This window comes from Ailuropoda melanoleuca, chromosome 10 (genome assembly GCF_002007445.2).
Source record: "Ailuropoda melanoleuca isolate Jingjing chromosome 10, ASM200744v2, whole genome shotgun sequence".
NCBI lineage: Eukaryota > Metazoa > Chordata > Mammalia > Carnivora > Ursidae > Ailuropoda > Ailuropoda melanoleuca.
In genome coordinates this window covers 88,564,804-88,584,044 of record NC_048227.1, presented here as the reverse complement: position 1 = coordinate 88,584,044, position 19,241 = coordinate 88,564,804, and the positions used below count along the sequence as shown (strand labels likewise).

The window sequence follows — 19,241 nt, the reverse complement described above, 5'->3', positions numbered from 1 at the left end:
GGAAGAAATTCAGATAAACACCCAGGCGAGGCATCTCGTACGGAAAATGGAGCCTGTGCCTTTAAGGTAAAATCGGCTGGATCCCAAAACGCATTCCACTTCTCCACGACAAAGAGTTTGGGGGAGCGCTACCTCTCGGGTTTCTCCGAGGGACTTGGCGGGTTCGGGCAAAGCCCGACCTGCCGCGGAGCCCTCGGCCGTCCCAGCTGCCCGGAGCAAGCCCAGCGCCCGGCGCGGCGGGGACACCCCGTGCGCCCCGGACTCACCGCTGCTGGGCTGCGGGGACAGCGTGGAGACCGAGGTCTGGCCCATGTCTGGGGTCGCGGGGCCAGGTCTGGCGATCACGCGGCTCCTTTGGTCCTTCGATCATGGGTCCGCTCGCAGGCAGGTTTCCAAACGCCCATTTCCCGGGCTGTGCGGAGCTGCCCGCCGGATTCCCTCACCTTCTCCTCGGCGCGGGTCTCCCAGCCCGGCCGGCCACAGCCGGCGAGGCGGATCCTGCCCAGCGGATGCCTGTCATTCCTCTATGCAGATTAGCTGGGGTCAGGGGTCACGGGGGAGGAGGGAGGGGAGAGGGCGAGGGGGAGGGGAGGAGAGGAATGGGTGCAGGGGGACTAAGTGGTGGGGAGGGGAGAGGCCCGGCGGGTCCAGCGGCGCCCGCGGGGGCTGTGAGACCGGCACCCCCCCAGGGTAGTAGAGAGTTCAGGCGACTCCCGCTTAACTTAAAAGGTTCAATGTCAAATGATCCTTTAGGGCTGTAAGAAAAGGAATTAAAGTACTTAGTCACGGTACTTAATTTAACAAAATTTGTTCTTTAAAGTTGGTTTCTTCCTCACATTCTGTTGGCAGTATTGCAGGACTGTTAGATGTGTCCTCTGTGTGGGGCTTTCCTCGTTTTAAAAATTAGCTTCCTTTAAACGAACAAACAAAAAAATTAGTGGCCTCAGTTACGTTGAACAATAAATCTGGAAGATGGAGCTATGTGTAAGATTAGCAAAGGACAAATTTTGCTGTCTCCCACCTCAACTCCAGGAAGCTGACCTCTCCTATATTCAAAAAGAATCACTGTGGTATCTCTGAAGCCTTGTGGTTAGGAGTTTAAATATACAAAAAGGTGAAAACAACAAAAACGAATGGTAATTTGTTGTAGAAGCTAACATTCCCTAAAAATTGAATTAAATCCTGCCGTAAGTAAATCTCAACCCCAAACTTCTTAAAAATACGAATACAGATACTCTTGGTATATACAACTGATTAGTAACCTAAAGATTCTATATAGTGCATTATATACAGACTCTAAAGATCACTCATCAACTGCATATATGTATATCTGTGTGTGTACGTATATATATGTATATATACATCAATAGGTAGTGCATTAAACTGGGTAGTGGTCACATAAATGTGTTCACTTGATGAAATTTCACTGTATACTATGATTCGTGCATTTTTCTGAATGTATATATTTCATTAAAAAGTAAAAAATTAACTGCAATATATTTAGTTCATTTGCCACAGCTTTCACTTTTTAGATTATCCTAGACATTCCACTCTAAACTATTAAAAAGCTATGTAATATATATATATTATAAAATAGTAATCTAAGTTATTTAAAACCTTAAGCATGAAAATCTTTTTTTCTGAAGTTTGTATTATTAAGATCACACACAGCCTTGCTTTATCTTTTGAAAGACATTTACTTGTCTGTTTCATCATAATTATGTAACTTGCCCTATTTTGTTCACACCAAATAGGACTATTTGGGTCCCTCTATTGTGGAGAATTTTTTCCCCTAAAATAGTGTGATCAATTATCTACTTCCCTTTGCCTAATTCGTTCTTAAGACACTTGATTTTTTTAAAATGAAATTGAGGATTAACCAAGATGTGAGTTCTAATTAGGGCAATGAAATCAATCAACTAAATTTCTTTATAAAGTGCAAAACTGTTGTATTTTGGGAACACATCCCACCTGCGGGACTCATCAGTGAGAGTAAACAATTATAATGGCTCTTCCATTTCTTTACTTTAGTAAGTTTGCCTTAAAACAGTAACAAAAAAAATTCAAGTTAAGTGTTTCTCAACCTAAATTGAGAGGAGGGAACTTCACATTCTTCCTTCCATTGATTGAGCCTAATTAATAAGGGAGGTCACTGATCATAAGAAATACACTGTAAATTTTGCACATTAAAAATATGTAAATGGAGGGGCACCAGGGTGGCTCAGTCCTTTAAGCACCCACCTCTTGGTTTTAGCTCAGGTCATGATCTCAGGGTAGTGAGATTGAGCCCTCCTGGGCTCCTCACTCAGGCAGGCAGGAGTCTGCTTCAGATTCTCTCTCCCTCTCCCTCTGCCCCACCTGCTCATGCTCTCTCTCTCTTTCTCAAATAAATAAATCTTTAAAAATTATGTAAATGTTATGATTTTTTTAAATTGACAAAGGCTAACTTTGAGGCTATTTTTGCTATCATTAATCTTCTTTTCCTTGAGAAACAATAATGTGTTTCTTTTTTATTTCTTCTGCAAATTCTTATTTCAAACATCAAAGGGGTACTCTGTAGTTCTCTTCTTTCAGGATTTGCTAAATCCATCTATATTTATCTTATTCAAAACCTTTCAGGATTTGCTAGTTAATATAATCTTAGCCTCATCTGAGATTCCTATAATCCTCCGATCAGGTTACACACTTTTCTCTGAAACTTTTCCAGTTCCATTACATTATCCTTGAAACATGTCAACCAAAACTACAGTAAGTGTGCATCAAGGTTTCCTTACAAGGGTGAGACAGTTATTCTATTTTGCTGTCTTTTTATCAAGGCTAACAAATTATACTAATGAACATAGAAAAAGGCTACAGAAATCCCTAAATTCCAGTTATAGGTCATCACGTTAGAATTTATCATCTAACAAGAGTATTTTAAGATAATTTCCAAAATTGCCTTTTTCTTGCCTTAGTAGAGATAATCAATTATTCAGCCAAATTACAGTCTTACTAAGAGCTCTGGGTATTAATCCTACATATTATAGTGTAACTATGGGAACATTTAATGCCATCGGAAAAATATGGACATTTCTCTGTGTATTACCTCTTTCCACGGAGTTTATAAAAATGCTAAATAAGATTAGTGCCAACATCTAACTCTGAGGAAGCCATCTATTTATAATTCTTCAGCATTTATCCGTTGGTCCTGCTCTTTGGTCTGTATTCCTAAACCAAACTCTTATCCAGCGATATCCTGATAAATACTCAATACTCGGGTTTGTCTGGGGGTGGGGGACAAGATTGATTTGTGACTTGTGTGTAGTACTTGCCAATTTCCTTAATGTAAATACTCCTACAATGGCCAATTCAACAAACAGTCGACTGGCTTGCAAAATTTATGTCAATTGGTTTGCAAAATTCCTGGAAATTTAACAACTGGCTTATGTGAGCTGCCTTCAGCATACCACTACTTTCATCCTTTATAACGTGCTGTCATCAGGTCATACCATGACTGAAATTGAGGAATAGTCTATGTTAAGCTCTCCTAAAAATATAGAATGATGGCATCTACTGATTTTTCCACTCGACAGTCTAAATATCTTTCAATCCCTGAAAGACTTATTCACTTACTTCCAGAAAGAAGTTAAAGTGAGTGGATTAGTAAGATAGAATTTCCCCTTCCTGAATCTGGTTTGCCTTTTGACAAAAAGGTTGTACGCACACATTGGGGTTTTCAAGCATTTTATCTTATCACATAGATTTCACTGGTCTGTCTGACTTGGAGTTATGAAGCTCTCCTACCTGGGGTACCCAAAGTTACCCTTGCACCCCTGATGGATGGAAATCACTAGATCTACTAGATAAAAGTGAAAAGCATAAATAAACTTTAGCCATCTATTTGTGGAAAAGTCCGTACCTACTAGGTTCAAGTCCAAACTGTAGACACATAATTTGGTGGCTACAGAAGATGCTGTATAATTAGAACAGTCATGACTACCAAATCCTATCCTTTAGGTGACTGCCAGTCTTTTCTAACCCCATCTAAGCTTGGAGTGGGAGAAAGAGTGAGATCTTTCTCCCTCAGAGCGCAAATGCCATGAATACACATCATGGGGTCTGCTTTGCCCGGATGCTGCAAAACCAATTTTGAGACACCAGCAGTTGGGTGGGAGAGAAGGGTTAGGCAGACTTCCCAGCAGATGAGATGGTTGGTCAGAACAGTGGTGGTCCAGGAAGCAAAGCGGCTGGTGGTGGCCGTGTACAAGGAGATGAAGATTCTCACAACTGGCGCTCTTATTCCTGGACTTGGCCATGAAAATTTGGTGAATTACAGACATTTCCCTGAGTCAGGGGAATTACAGTCAAAGAAAAACCCTTTCCTACTCGGAAGGAAATGAAACTTAGTGATTAAAACTGAGTAATTTCCCAAATAGGATTTTATTTCCCCCAATGTATTAGGTTGTTTTCTAGATACAACGGTCAGAAGAAACAACAGAAATTCACAGGTCATCTAAGACCACTACGTTAGCCAATTATTTTCTTTTTTTTTTTTTTTAAGATTTTTTAATTTCTTTATTCGACAGAGATAGAGACAGCCAGCGAGAGAGGGAACACAAGCAGGGGGAGTGGGAGAGGAAGAAGCAGGCTCATAGAGGAAGAGCCTGATGTGGGGCTCGATCCCATAATGCCAGGATCACGCCCTGAGCCGAAGGCAGACGCTTAACCACTGTGCCACCCAGGCGCCCCTAGCCAATTATTTTCTATTTACCATTGTCAGATTGATTAAAAAGCAGAAAACTGTCTTTTCTTCCTCCCGCTGATGGAGGTGCTAGAGGGCAGTTTTTATTTTTTTAGTATATGTGTTGCTGAAGTGAGCAGGCTAGAGAGCAATTTTTAAAGTTAGAAGGCTATTTTAACACAAGGGGGTTCTAATAACCAGGGAAAAGGATACATAACTCAGAAACTAAAAACTAACATGCAAACATTTTTAAGTATTAAGGTACTTTTTTTAGTGGAATGTCTGCGGGGTTTTTAAAACTTTGTATTACTCCAAAACTTGGCTACATTTTGTAAAAGGAAGCTTACTTGGAAAATATAATTACTAATGCGAATTACAATTTTACTGGATCTTATAATTTCAGTTGAAATTCTGCATATGTAACTAGCGTTTACTTTTTAAAATGTTATTCTGTAGCATTGCTACCAAATGTTTCCTGTGCCTTTTATTTGGACAATTCTGAGAGATTTTAGTTTTAACATGATAATGTAAACAGACAAAGGAGAATTTTGGTTAAGAAAAGAATTACAACTTTGGGCATTCTAGTCATATTAAGCATCAATAGGAGTGAAAAACACATTCCACAAGTATTAGAACAGGAAACAAAACTGTAAAACAGGCTTTTCTTTCCAATTGTTCTCATATTTTTATATGATTTATTTCCTGAGTTTTCCTTCTACTGCTTGCTCGAGCTAGGATTATCAAAATACCTTGCCCCTGCCTTGCCCTGAGTGAGTCTCTACAGAGGGCGTGGTGTAACTCACGTGTGCTTACTTAGTGACTGAGTTGGACAGTTGGAAGATTTATTCTGGAAAACAAAGACCTTATGGGTGGTGCTGCCATTTCCTTTCCCCCAAATTTTCTACACCCCAGGAGAAATAGTGTGTAATCTTTTGCACTTCATTCCGCAGGAAAGACAAATTATTCATCCACAGTGTCAAAGACTCTGACAACCGCTGCAAAATTAATAATCTTTAATTACTGATCAAAATCTATAGAGACCAATCCTTAAAGACATCTTTAATAATTACTGCCCAATTTACAGAAAATAATTGTTAAAAGTAAGGTCCAAATCATTGTTTTTGGTTTCTTTTTTTAAGATTTTATTTATTTATCTGAAAGAGAGAAGGAGAGAGAGAGAGAGAGAGCAGGTGCAAGCACAAGCAGTGGGGAGGGGCAGAGGGAGAGGGAGAAGTAGACTCCCCACTAAGCAGGGAGCCTGATGTGGGGCTCCATCCCAAGACCCTGAGATCATGACCTGAGCCAAAGGCAGACACTTAACCAACTAAGCCACCCAAGTGCCCCCAAATCATTGTTTTATTAACCATCACATCCATCCCTAGGACCTACCAAAATGTCTGGCACCTTGGAGGGAACTTAATACATATGCGATGAATAAAAGAATAAGCATTTACATTACCTCCATAATTACAACAACTTAAAGTATGGATAAAAAAATCATCTAGAACTATATGTATGATTTTGATTATAGTATGTAGACTCCATAGCAAAATAATATCAAGTCTGTCAATGACTGTAAATTTGCTTTTATATGCTTTATATGAATAATCGTCTAGTCGTTCAATTACATTGACTAAGCACCTCCCATAAGCCCAGTACCTATAGTGCATGGGACGTAAGTGAGGTACAGACCCTATCCTGGCGGGAGTTCATAGTGAGGAGATATATAATCTATATATATATGGAGAAGGGTGGGTATTGTGGCTTCCACGTAAATGAGTATAACGGTGAATACCATGATAGAGATTTGTTCCACCAAGAGTTAAGGATGAACAACGGGCTGCTACAGAGACGGCTCTGAACTTTATCAATTGCCAAATTTGCATCTTTCCAACAGAGAGGCAGCAATTCATCCTGAAGATGCCTCCAGATTGTGACAGGCTTTCTAAATCAAAGAAAGATTCAATTTTGATAATATGTGGATCGTCTAAACTGCATTTGTTTGTTTATTTATTGCTTACAGCTATTTGAGGAATGATTTACAAACCCTAAAATCTATTCATTTTATGTAAACAATTCAATGAGTTTTGGTAAAAAATAGTGTAACCACCACCACCACAATAAAGTTTTAAGAAAGTGCTGAGAGCCCTCAAAAGTCCTTTCAAGTCCTGCAGTTAATCCCCGTCCCACCCCCTGGAAATGGCAACTACTGATTGCTTTCTATCCCTAATGTTTTGACTTTTCTAAAACTTCATATAAATGGGATAACACCATATGCAGTTTTTTTTTATATCTGGCTTCTTTCACTTAATGTTTTTGATATTCATCCATGTTGTATGTATCAATATTTTGCTCCTTTTTGTTGAGTAGTGTTCCATTGTATGGCTGTAGCAAAGTTTGTTTAACCATTTACTAATCACTTGAACTTTGGGTTGTAACTTTATCTCATTGTATTCCTATGCTGTGAAAATACATAAGATACTACATTGTTATGTTATGTTATGTCATATGTTATGTTATATTATATATGGTAGTTCTGTATAAATAAGAATTACTTATTTGTTTATCATTCACCCAGCAAATATTTATTATGCTTTTCCTTTGTATCAGGCCCTGTTCTAAGTATTTGGTATACAGAATTAAACACAAAGTAAAAATACCTGCACTCATAGAACTTATATTTTAGGGAAAGGACAGAAAAGAAGCAATGAATACAATAAGTCAGTAAATTTTATAACAATTTAGAAGATGAAAAGTGCTATGAAATAGGGAAGAGTAGGAGACTGGATTAGCATGGGATAGTCCTGGTAGTTCTCATGCTATTTGAGCACAGACCCAAAGGAGGTGATGGAGCTAGCCATGTGGCCATCTGAAGGAAAAGCATTCCAAGCAGAAAGGCCAGTTAATACAAAGATAAGAGTAATGCTGCATGTTCAAGCAGTGAGGTTGGAGTACTAAAGGAAAGGCGGATGAGAAAGAGATTATAAACCTTGTAAGACCTTGTAGTTGACCATGGACTTTGGCTTTTACTACAAATGAGATGGGGAAACAGTGACAGTTTTGACCAAAAACAAACAAAAAAAGACACGATTTGATATATTCTATGATCACTATGGCTTCTCAGTAGAGGACAGGGGAGACAAGGTTGGAAGCAGAGAGAACAGGAGAGACACTACAGGAATAATCCAGGCAGGAAATGATAGCGACTTAGACCAGTTTGGCAGCAGTGGGAATGCTGAAATGTACCTGGATTCTGGATCCATTTTAAGGTAGGGCCAAATTTCTTCATGGGTTGAATGTGGGGCACGAGAGAAAAGAGATGAAGCAAGGATGACTTCAAAATTTTGTATGAACAACTAGAAGGACCAAATTTTCATGAATCCAAATGGGACAAAAGTGAGTAGAGTGGGTTTAGAGTGGAAAATTATAGACCCAATTTTGAGATGTTCACTAGACATCCAAGAGGAGAATGAAAACAATCCTAGGTGTTACCAAGGAAAAAAAATCTAGACACATCCTAGTAAAACTGAGTATTAAGAATACAGAGAAAATAAGTAGACAAGACAGATGCCACATTAAGGAATCCCAATAAATCTAAGAAGACAACAGAGTTATATTTTCTTGATGTTATAGAGAAATAACTGTCAACTTAGAATTCCATATCAAGATAAATTAACATTTACTAAGTCAAATAATCACTCACTAAAAGTGATTAATCACTAAAGGTACTTCTACAGAATATTCCTTAACAAGAAAGAAAGTGAGCCCAGATTAAGGGTAAGATGCAAAAGACAATGGTGGGAACAGAAATTGATAAAATTATGGTGGACTTAATAAAATATTGGGTAAGCAAAAAGGAAACGTAGTCAGTAAATTTTTAATATATGTTAGGGTCCTGATTTTGACCAGAAAGAGGACAGAAATATTGAATAGCTTTTGATTTTGTTAGAAAAATTTATTGTTTCAAGTAATAAGAAAAATACAATAATAAGCTTCCATGTCAGTAAATAAAAGAAAGAGAAAATAGAAGTTACACTTCTCCAAATGAGATGGTAAAATGAAAGAAAAAAAATTGAAAAAGAGCATGCTAAAAAAGATGATACAAATTAAGATGGTCAAGGCAAGTCCAAATCAGTAATTGCAATAAATGTGAAAGGAATATTCTTATCTAATGACAGACATTAAAAAATTGGAGGAGGCAGAAATATTATATATCTTTTTCTCTCTGCCAACTTTAGGATATACACCCAAAATGGCAAAAGCTGAAAATAAGAGCATGAAAAATATATACCAATCAAATGCTTACCAAAGGAAAATTGGTATATCGATATTAATAATTGGGGCACCTGGGTGGCTCAGTCAGTTCAGCGTCCGACTCTTGATTTCAGCTCCGATCATGATCTCAGGGTCCTGGGATTGAGCCTGGTGTTGGGCTCTGCACTCAGCAGGGCATCTGCTTGAGGATTCTCTCTCTCCCTCTCCCTGTGCCCCTCCCCTCATGCTCGCTCTGTCTCTCTCTGAAATAAATAAATCTTTAAAAAAACCATAGATGAATTAAAATTGAAGTCAAAATAATAAATAGCATAGAGGGATGTATTATAAAGGATAAAAAGAGTAACAAGAAGATACACATACAAATTATTAAGGGATATATACCCCTACCATCAGAACCTTGAAATATGAAAAGCAAAAACTAACAGAACTGCAAGGATAAACTGACAAGCCCACAATAATATGGAGAGATTTTAACATATCATCGAAAAGTAGTAAGATAAAGTAGGCAAAATACTTTAAAGGTTATGGATTTGAACAATCCAATTAGCAAGCTTGACTGTTGATGTCTGTGGAGACCTGTAGTCAAGAATGGCAACTCTACACTGAGTTAATTCTGGATCATACACAAAATCCCAATAAATTTTAAAGACTTCATATTAACCCACAACCTCTGACTATAATTAGATGTATTGATTTCTTAGAAATCAATAAGAAAAATAGTTAAAAACAGAAATAAAAATGTCTCCCATGTATTTCTGGAAGTTAAAAAAAAAAATGTACTCCTAAGAAACACCAGGAAATCAAATTGTAACATAAAATGTTTAGAACTAAACAATAATGAAAGTATCGCAGAACATGTGGGATGATGTTAATGTGGTAATTAGAGGTATATTTAAAACCCTAACTGCATTTATTTAAAAGGAAGAAAGGAAGGAAGGGAGGGAGGAATGGAGGCAGGAAGGTTGCTTTAGGAATAAACTCACACATTAAATTAGGTAGGTATTAAACTGATGAGGGTGAAAAAGAAAATAAAAAAGAAGGAAAGAACAGAGAAGAAGGGGAATAAAAGGGGGGCATAAAAGAAAGAACTAAAAATCAAGAGAGGTGATTCATTGCTTTGATATATTCAGTACCTTCATTCATCCATGTGAAAAGCGGAGGCTCAATCAATGAGAGAATGCTCTACACTTTTGAATGGAAAAAGTAATTGGAATGTAGGCGAAGACAATTCAAGATGAAAAACAGAACTACCTGGAAGTTAGAAGAGCTGAAACATCACTAGTAGAAAGGTGAATTCACTTTTTTTTGAGAGAGTGAGCACGTTCACATGTCAGCAGGGGGAGGGGCAAAGAGAGAGGGAGAGAGAGAATCCCAAAAGGACTGGAGGGAGGAGGAGGGGGAGTTGAAGGAGGAGGAAGGAAGGAGGAGGAGGGGGAGAAGGAGGAGGAAGGGGAGGAGGGGATGGAGGACGTGCTCCACCCCAGGACCCTGAGATCATGACCTAGCAGAAATCAAGAGTCAGATGCTTAACCAACTGAGCCACCAAGGTACCCCACAGGGAAGCGAATTTAAAACTTACTGTTTTGCATTCAGGGAGAAAAATACAGATTCATTTTTAGTGTTATTTAAACCACTTCCATAGCTGAGCATCCTAGAACTAAAAACAGATGAAGAACTCCTATCTACTGCTTATTTTTGTTTCCTTTAGAATAAATATCTCTTTTTTTTACTTGTAGTACAATGGTATCTTTAAAACTCCAAATAGCATCTTAAGGGAATCACAAACAAAATAAATAGTTTCTCATATTTAACAGGCTTAACTTCAGCTGTTCTTTACTTTTATGCTTCTGGTATTTAATTTTATTATTTTATTTTATTTTTTTTAAACATTTTATTTATTTATTCGACAGAGATAGAGACAGCCAGCGAGAGATGGAACACAAGCAGGGGGAGTGGGAGAAGAAGGAAGCAGGCTCATAGAGGAGGAGCCTGACGCGGGGCTCGATCCCATAACGCCGGGATCACGCCCGGAGCCGAAGGCAGATGCTTAACCGCTGTGCCACCCAGGCGCCCCTATTATTTTATTTTTTATAAAGATTTATTTATTTATTTAAGAGACAGTGCATGAGCAGGGGGAAGGCCAGAAACAGAGGGAAAGGGGAAGCAGACTCCCCACTGAGCAGGGAGCCCCATGCAAGCTAGATCCCAGGACACTGAGATCAAGACCTGACCTGAAACCAAGAGCCAGACGCTTCACCAACTGAGCCATGCAGGTGCCCCACTTCTGGTATTTTAAACAGAAAAAAAAAACCAAAAACAAAAAACCCCTACAAGGTTGGTTCCTAAAAACCTATTTAATTTTATTAGAACTTAAATCTAAGTCTAAGAAATGCCTCCAGATAATGCAACTCTCTAGGGAAAAGCTGTACACATTGAAGAGGCTTTATAATATAAAATGGATTTCAGTAACTGCAAATTACTTCTCAATTAAGGAAAGTTGACACATTCTCCAAACAGGTGATGAAGGTGGAAGCTGAGAAGTGGGTGGGGGGTGAGCGAGGCACCTTGCAGGTGTTCAGACTTAATCTTTCATCAAAACAAGATTTATTCGGGGAGAAATCATATAATCACACAATTAATAAGTAGACCTACAAAATGGGCTTGGAATATTGCCATTTTAAACCTACACACTCCTCTCCCAAGCAATGTGGCTTTTTCATTGAAGCATTTTCATTGAAGCATTTTCATTCCCCAACTTTTTTTTTTTTTAAAGATTTCATTTTTTATTTATTCGACAGAGATAGAGACAGCCAGCGAGAGAGGGAACACAAGCAGGGGGAGTGAGAGAGGAAGAAGCAGGCTCCCAGCGGAGGAGCCTGATGTGGGGCTTGATCCCAGAACGCCGGGATCACGCCCTGAGCCGAAGGCAGACGCTTAACCGCTGTGCCACCCAGGCGCCCCTCATTCCCCAACTTCTTATGAGAATGCACAAGGGAAATTTCTACAAGGGAGAGGAGATTGCAATATACAAGATAGAAACAAATTTTACCTAAAAGTTTTATTGTTATACTTTAAAAGACAAATATGTAGCAGGAGAAAATGCTGTGATTTTTGCTCTGTTGTAAAGTATTCCAAAACCTACATGAAGCCCCCAAGATTTCACTATTTCTTTGGATTATTTGATTTCTTCTTCATAGGTGTGTATATTCAGTATTATTCTGTGAACCGATGAGACATATGGTGATACATTTCTTTGAACCAATGCTGAACACAATATACAGCTACATTTATTAATAAAACAGTCAATGTTACTATATATTTCCCATTTTCATCTGTGACTTTAGGGTAATAATTCTTGCTTTGTTTCCAAGTTAAATATTACCCTATTTCATCTACACTTTTTCATTTTTATGCAAAAGTACCATAAATATTGAGTTGTGTCCATTATTTATGGCAATATAGAAATATCTGGTACCATACTTTGAAAACTGATAATACCATCTCCAGAATGAGACTTTTCTTTCATAGCCTGACAACACTGCAGTTACTAAAAATTCATAGCTTATTTTCATCCCATAGTCTATCTAGGTTTACCAAAAGCCTTGATTCTCAAATCTCTGTGTGTCTCCCTCTTTTATTACTATCTAGAGGACTCACCCTCCCATGGATTGATTGATTCTTGAAATCTGGCCTCCAGGGGCGCCTGGGTGGCACGGTTGGTTAAGCATCTGCCTTTCACTCAGGTCATGATCCCAGGGTCCTGGGGTCAGTTCCCACATCGGGTTCCCTGCTCAGCAGGGAGTCTGCTTCTTCCTCTCTCTCTCCCCTGCTTGTGCTCTCTCTCTCTCTGCCAAATAAATAAAATCTTAAAAAAAAAAAACACCTGGCCTCTAGTTCGCCTGTATTTTATATTCTAAGAGGTATGTTGGCTTAGATGTTAAATCCTCTGGGAACTTAATCTATATATTTCTATAGCAACTTCCCTCATGGCATTTGCCTCAAGGCTCTCTCCTCTGTCTCCTGCATGGAACTGAATGTCATTTGGAGGCCATGTCTTATTTACCATTGTAACACCAGCGAAGAGTCAGCATATGGGTAAGTCTCAGGAACTATGTATTTTATATAGGAAGGAAGGAAGGAAGGAAGGAAGGAAGGAAGGAAGGAAGGAAGATTTGTACCAATGAATCATTTAGTCCTGTGGGTACCCAGGGAAATAGGAAAAGGAAATTGAGGATGCAGTAAAAGTAGTGTGGGCTTTACTATCAGGCCTAATGGTAAGCAATAGTGTCAATACAATACCATTTACAGATAAGTCCTTATGTTTTTTGATTCAGTGATTGAGAAAACATAGAATCTGAATATTTTCATAATCACATTGATATGCATCAGCTAAATACACACATTCACATTTTCAATGTCTCCAGTTAAAACTGTTCAATTTCTCCTTTGAGATTACTGGCCTATATCTATTTGTTAAAAATTGATTTGGTTGAAGAGAAGCAGTGCTAAAGCTAAATAGAAATGCCCATTAACTCACAAATCACTGCACACAGGTTAACAAACTGGAGGATTCTTCTTCTTTTTTTTTTTTTTTAAAGGTTTTATTTATTTATTTGAGAGAGAGACAGCCAGTGAGAGAGGGAACACAGCAGGGGGAGTGGGAGAGGGAGAAGCAGGCTCGCCACTGAGCAGGGATCCCACCTGATGCCAGGGATTGATCCCAGGACCCTTGAGTGAAACGCAGATGCTTAATGGACTGAGTCACCCAGGTGACCCACAAGAAATATTTCTTAATGGGGCTCCTGGGTGGCTCAGTTGGTTGAGCGTCTGACTCTTGGTTTCAGCTTAGGTCATGATCTCAGGGTTGTAAGATTGAGCCCTGCATGGAGCTCTGTGCTCAGCATGGAATCTGCTTCTCCCTCTCCCTCCCTCCTGCCCCTCCCCGACTTGTGCACACATTCTCTCTCTCAAATAAGTAAATCTTAAAAAAAAGAAAAAAAAGAAGTTTATTAACACCGAAGGTATGGTGGAGAGATGCTAAGGTAGCCCCTTGCTATTCACACCATTGTGTAAGCCCCTTTCCTTGAGAATGAATGGGATCTGTGACTTGTTTCTAATAAATACTATTGCAAGGACGTATGGGATTATGTGTGCGTGATTGTGTTATGTAAGATTATAATGTCTGCCTTGTTAGGAGACACTCTATTCCTGGCTCTGAAGAAGCAAACGTTATGTTGTCTGCTGACATGTAGAGAGGGCCGAGATGCAAGAACCAGAAGGCAACCTCTAGCCCAAGGCCAGCAACAAACTGAGGCCCACAGTCTGGCATTCTGCAAGGAATGGAATGTTGCCAGCAGCCTCACTAGTCTTGGAAGCAGAGCCTTCCCCAGTGAAGCCTCAGATGAGACCACAGCCTTGGCTGACACCTTGACTGCAGTTTGTGAGGTCCTGAGACTCTAAGCAGAGGACCTCGTTGAGTTGTGCCCTAACTCGTGACACAGAAAAACTGAGATAATATGTATTGTTTCAAGTTGCTAAATTTGTGGTAATATTGTTATGCCGCAACAGATAACTAACACAAGTGGGAATACAGATTACGTGAAAGGAAGATCTATTCAGTAAAAATGAACTAGAGGGAGTGGAATATATGTGAAGTTTACTTTGAATTGAAGGAGAAGTGTAGCAGGGAACAGGAAGAGACCTTAGCAGCTGAGGAAGGAAACCAGATGGTTAAGCTAACTAACACTTTCCCCCTTTGATGAGTTCAGGCCAGAGCCAGAAAAATACACTACAGATAATAATTGAGGACAAATGTAGTTTCTATATCAAAATATTGGCTCTTATAAACCTGTATTATATTTCATTCAAAAATATTATAGTGGACGGGCACCTGGCTGGCTCAGTCAGTGGAGCATGCAACTCTTGATCTTGGGGTTGTGAGTTCAAGCCCCATGTTGGACATAGAGATTACTTTAAAAAAAAATTATGCTAGCAAATCTGAATTGTCCACTTCCACCTAGCATACCTGAACTGTAGAAGCAATTCTCAGGAAGTCACTTAAATCAGTGACAGCCCAAAGTGTGAGTCTAACCCCTAAAGACTGGGACTTGTGATCCATTCTTGATCCTCAAAGAAGTATCTCGACCCATTATCTGCAACTCTTAGACATCCAGCTGTGGGCGCCTGTTGAGTTGTATAATATAGAGTAGTATAATAATATAGAATAATGTAGGTTGTATACCTTATATCATTCTATCTTTCTAGTTACTATCCCAAGTAAGATATATACACTGAAAACACAAGACTGAAATTGCTCACGTTAGTTATCTATCTATCTATCTATCTATCTATCTATCTATCTATCTCTCCTACTATTAGAATATAAGCTCCATGAAGAAAAAGATTTTTTTTTGTTTAGTTTTCTCCCCTTGCATATTGGTGACAGTCAATAAATATTTGTTGGATGAATGAAGCAGCTCCATATTTCCCTATCATTTCCTTATTTGTAAATGGCGGTGATAATAATAGTAGCTACCTGAATCAACTGTAAGGACTAACTGATGTAATACAATTGAACTGATTAGAACATAGCCTTGCATATAGTAACTGAACTGTAAAAATTAGCTACTATTAAAGCATATTATCTAAATATACTTATTGAAGGAATCTGTTAGGAAAAAGAACCCGAGCACCGTAATTTATTTTCAAATACAGGAGAACCTCACCATTAAGGAGGTTCAACTTCATGTTAGGTTTTAAGTTCAACTTGAACACCAAGAATTTAAAGTAATTTTGAAATAAATTTGGATACAGAAGTACACTTCCAAAATAACACAGGACTCGAAGTCAACAGCTTAAATGTGATTTTTGCTATGGAAGTGTATATGAACTTGTGCTTTTTGTATATCATAAATTCAGAATGTCTCTAGTCCAAACTCTAACCCAAGCAGAAGTCCCTTCTGACATTCCCATCGAAGTGGTGAGGAAACTTTTCAAGTCTTTCCTAAAATTACAAAGACTGGCCATACCAGTTGGGGAGAATATATAGCAACTAGACTTTCATACATTGTTGGCAAGAGTATAAAATGATAATTTGGAATTTGGAAATTTGGTCTGGCAGTTTCTACAAAGTTAAACATACACCTATTCCATGACTCAGAAATTCTCCTTGCAGGCATTTATCCAGGAGAAGTGAAAACACATTTCCATTAAAAGAACTGTTCAAGAATGTTCACAGAAGTGTTATTCATAATAGCCAAAAACTGGATCAAATGTTCATCAACAGGAGAGGGGAGAAATATATTTGGTATATCCATCAGTGGAATACTACCCAGCAAGAAAACATTTTGATGTGCTGCCCAGAAGCACCCTCAGGAATAAAGGACCTATTTCCCTATCTGCTGGGAGCACTGCTGGAAGATAGCCTTCAGCAGTCAGCCCTTTTTTTTGGGGGGGGGGAAGCGAATTTTCTTGGCTGAAACACACAGCCTTGCCCAAAGCACCACCATCTTCCTTGAGAGGCAGTCTCCATTCAATGCCTGATGAACACAGGGTTGGGCAGAATGTGCTTGAGATCACTTGAGATCACTCTGACAGGCCATCTAGCTCCAGAGCTCCCCTTGGCAGGCAGGAACCACCCATGCACCCATGGCAGCCAATGCTGGTGTAGGGACTGCTTCACAGCTTCACTTCTCCCTTTGCTCAATTCTGCTTCTTTCACCTCCTTTCCAAAGCTGTAGATCCCAAGAGGCCTCCTTAATCAATGCCCTGTATGCTAATCTTTGTCTTTCTGGGGAACCCAACCTATGAGAAACTACTGATAAACCCAACAAAATGGGTGACCCTCAAAATCATTTTACTAAGTGAAAGAAACCAGACACAAGGGAGTATATATTGTATGATTGCACTGATAGAGTTCGAAGACTGAAAAAACTAATGGATAGTGAAAGAAATCAGAACCCTGTTTGCTTCTGACAGGGGACTGAAAGGAAGTAGGCACGAAGCATCCTATTGTGCAGATGGAAATAATCTATATCTTGATAGGGGTCTGGGTTGCATGGATGTATGCATCTGTCAAAACTCGTTGAATTAGTCTCTTATAATCTGCGTAACTCACTGTATGTAAATTATATCCCAATCCAAAAAAAAAAAAATGTAAAAAGAAAAGTAACCACATCAAATTTGGTTCAAGTTTCACTATGGTCATCCAACATACAAAATATTCAAAGGTTCACTATGGTCAATCAAGCCTCTGTTCATTTGGAGTCTGGCAGTTAATTTTTTGAACCAAAGTTGGGAATTAGCATGTGTGTTGTGTTCGTCTTTTTGTGGATTGCAAAATTAACAGATACGATCTTTCTGTTTGAACCATTAATTTAAAAATGCTGCAGTAATCAGCTGTAGCTACAGTGGCCTGTTGAAAGCCATGAAATTGCTTCTCCCATGATGACACTTATTCACGAATCAAAACATTGGATATAATATTCATTCAACTACAGATTCATCTACCTGAATGTTCACTTAGCATTGATCTCACAAAGAATTCCAGATCAGTTTATGTAATCATAAAATCAAAGACCTTTTGGTCTGGGAAGAACTTCAGATCCCTCAGTTTGCAGACAAGGAAGCTCTGGCTCACAGGAGATAGGCTCAGGGGAGATAACCGAGTTGCCAAGGTCAGTTGCCCTGGTCTAGCTGGGAGGAGTCTGACATCCTACAGCAAATCCCCCCAGGCAGCTCACAGCTCACAGCTCACAGTTCAGTTGAAAAGGAAAACAAAGAATGGATTTTATCCGGTGATTTCCTCTTTCCTCCACTGATGTTTCTTGCTTTAAAACAGTTGCCCCTGTAATCAGCTTAGGATAACAAGTGCAGTTGATGGAAAAAGGACTCTTTGATCTTGCCAGAGACCCAATTTTTGCCAGAAAGTAGGGGAAAACAGCATATCTGCTGCCCCCCTGCTTTCTTCTACCTCTTATATGGCAACTTACTGGAAGCAAGCTTGGGGAAAAGTAAACTACATTTGATTCTCAGTAGATAAGTAAGACCATGAAACTGAGGACATTTTATTAAAAATTCCAAAGACCTTCCATCTCTAAGGATCGAGATGATAGCTAGTACAAGGTAACAGGTGAGCAGTTAAGGACAAAGTCTGAAACATGAACAACAGGTAAATCAGGAATGTAAACACCGTACTGCAATCATCTCTTTCTCTCTAGCTTTTTCTCACAAATTTGATGGCTTCCAAACAATGAGTTGTAAATCTTTGCTTCGCTTCAGATGTTTTCAAAGAAACGCGGAGGAAAGCAGATAAAGGCCAAGGGAAGAGAATGAAAAATACAGAGAAAGCCTACAATTAATGACATATTCCATTCTCTCTACCCACCTATTTTTTATGGTTTTATTATAACACGTTAATTGAGATCTAATTCCCACAGTATATAATTGACCTATTTGAAGTGTACAATTAAATGTTTTTTAGTATATTCATAGAGTTGTGTGACCATCACTACAATCAGAATGTTTTCATCAACAAGAAACTCTGTACCCATTAGCATCCTTCCCCATGTCCCCACAATCCCCCCGCCCTAGGCAACCACTACTGTACTTTCTGGCTCTAAGAATTTGTCTATTCTGGACACTTCATGGAAATGGAATCATACAATATGTGGCCTTCTTTCACTAAGTATAATGTTTTCAAGGGCCACCCATGTTTCAGCATATATCAGTGCTTTTTATATTTTTATTGCCAAATATATACACTACATTTTATCAATCCATTCATCAGTTTGATGGACACTGGAGTTGTTTGCACTTTGGAGCTATTATGAATAATGCTGCTAAGAAATTCATGGACAAGGTTTTGGTGAACATATGTTTTTATTTCTCTTGTGTATAAACCTAGGAGTGGAATTGCTAGTCATATCATAATTCTATGATTAATTGTTTGAGGAACTGCCAGACTGTCTTCCAAAGTGCCCATACCATTTTATCTTCCCACCAACAGTGTATGAGGTTCTCATTTCTCTACAGTCTTGCCAATGCCATTATCTGTGTCTTTGGTTATACCCATTCCACACATGCTATCTTATTGTGGTTTTTTTTTTAAAGATTTTATTTATTTATTAGACAGAGATAGAGACAGCCAGCAAGAGAGGGAACACAAGCAGGGGGAGTGGGAGAGGAAGAAGCAGGCTCATAGCTGAGGAGCCTGACGTGGGGCTCGATCCCATAACGCCGGGATCAC

General features: G+C 39.0%; 1 protein-coding gene across 6 annotated transcripts in view; it reads right to left on the bottom strand.

The window, feature by feature from the left end:
• PHACTR2 (phosphatase and actin regulator 2) overlaps positions 1-19,241 on the bottom strand; it is a 252,458-nt gene that overhangs the window by 123,667 nt on the left and 109,550 nt on the right. Inside the window, exon 1 of one of the 6 annotated variants that reach the window (XM_034669223.1) lies at positions 267-516. The exons of the other annotated variants lie outside the window; for them this stretch is intronic. Within the exon in view, the coding sequence (XP_034525114.1) occupies positions 267-312 (46 nt within the window). The 5' untranslated portion in view covers positions 313-516. Of the gene's footprint in view, positions 1-266; positions 517-19,241 lie in introns of those variants that run through there. 6 annotated transcript variants of the gene reach the window in all.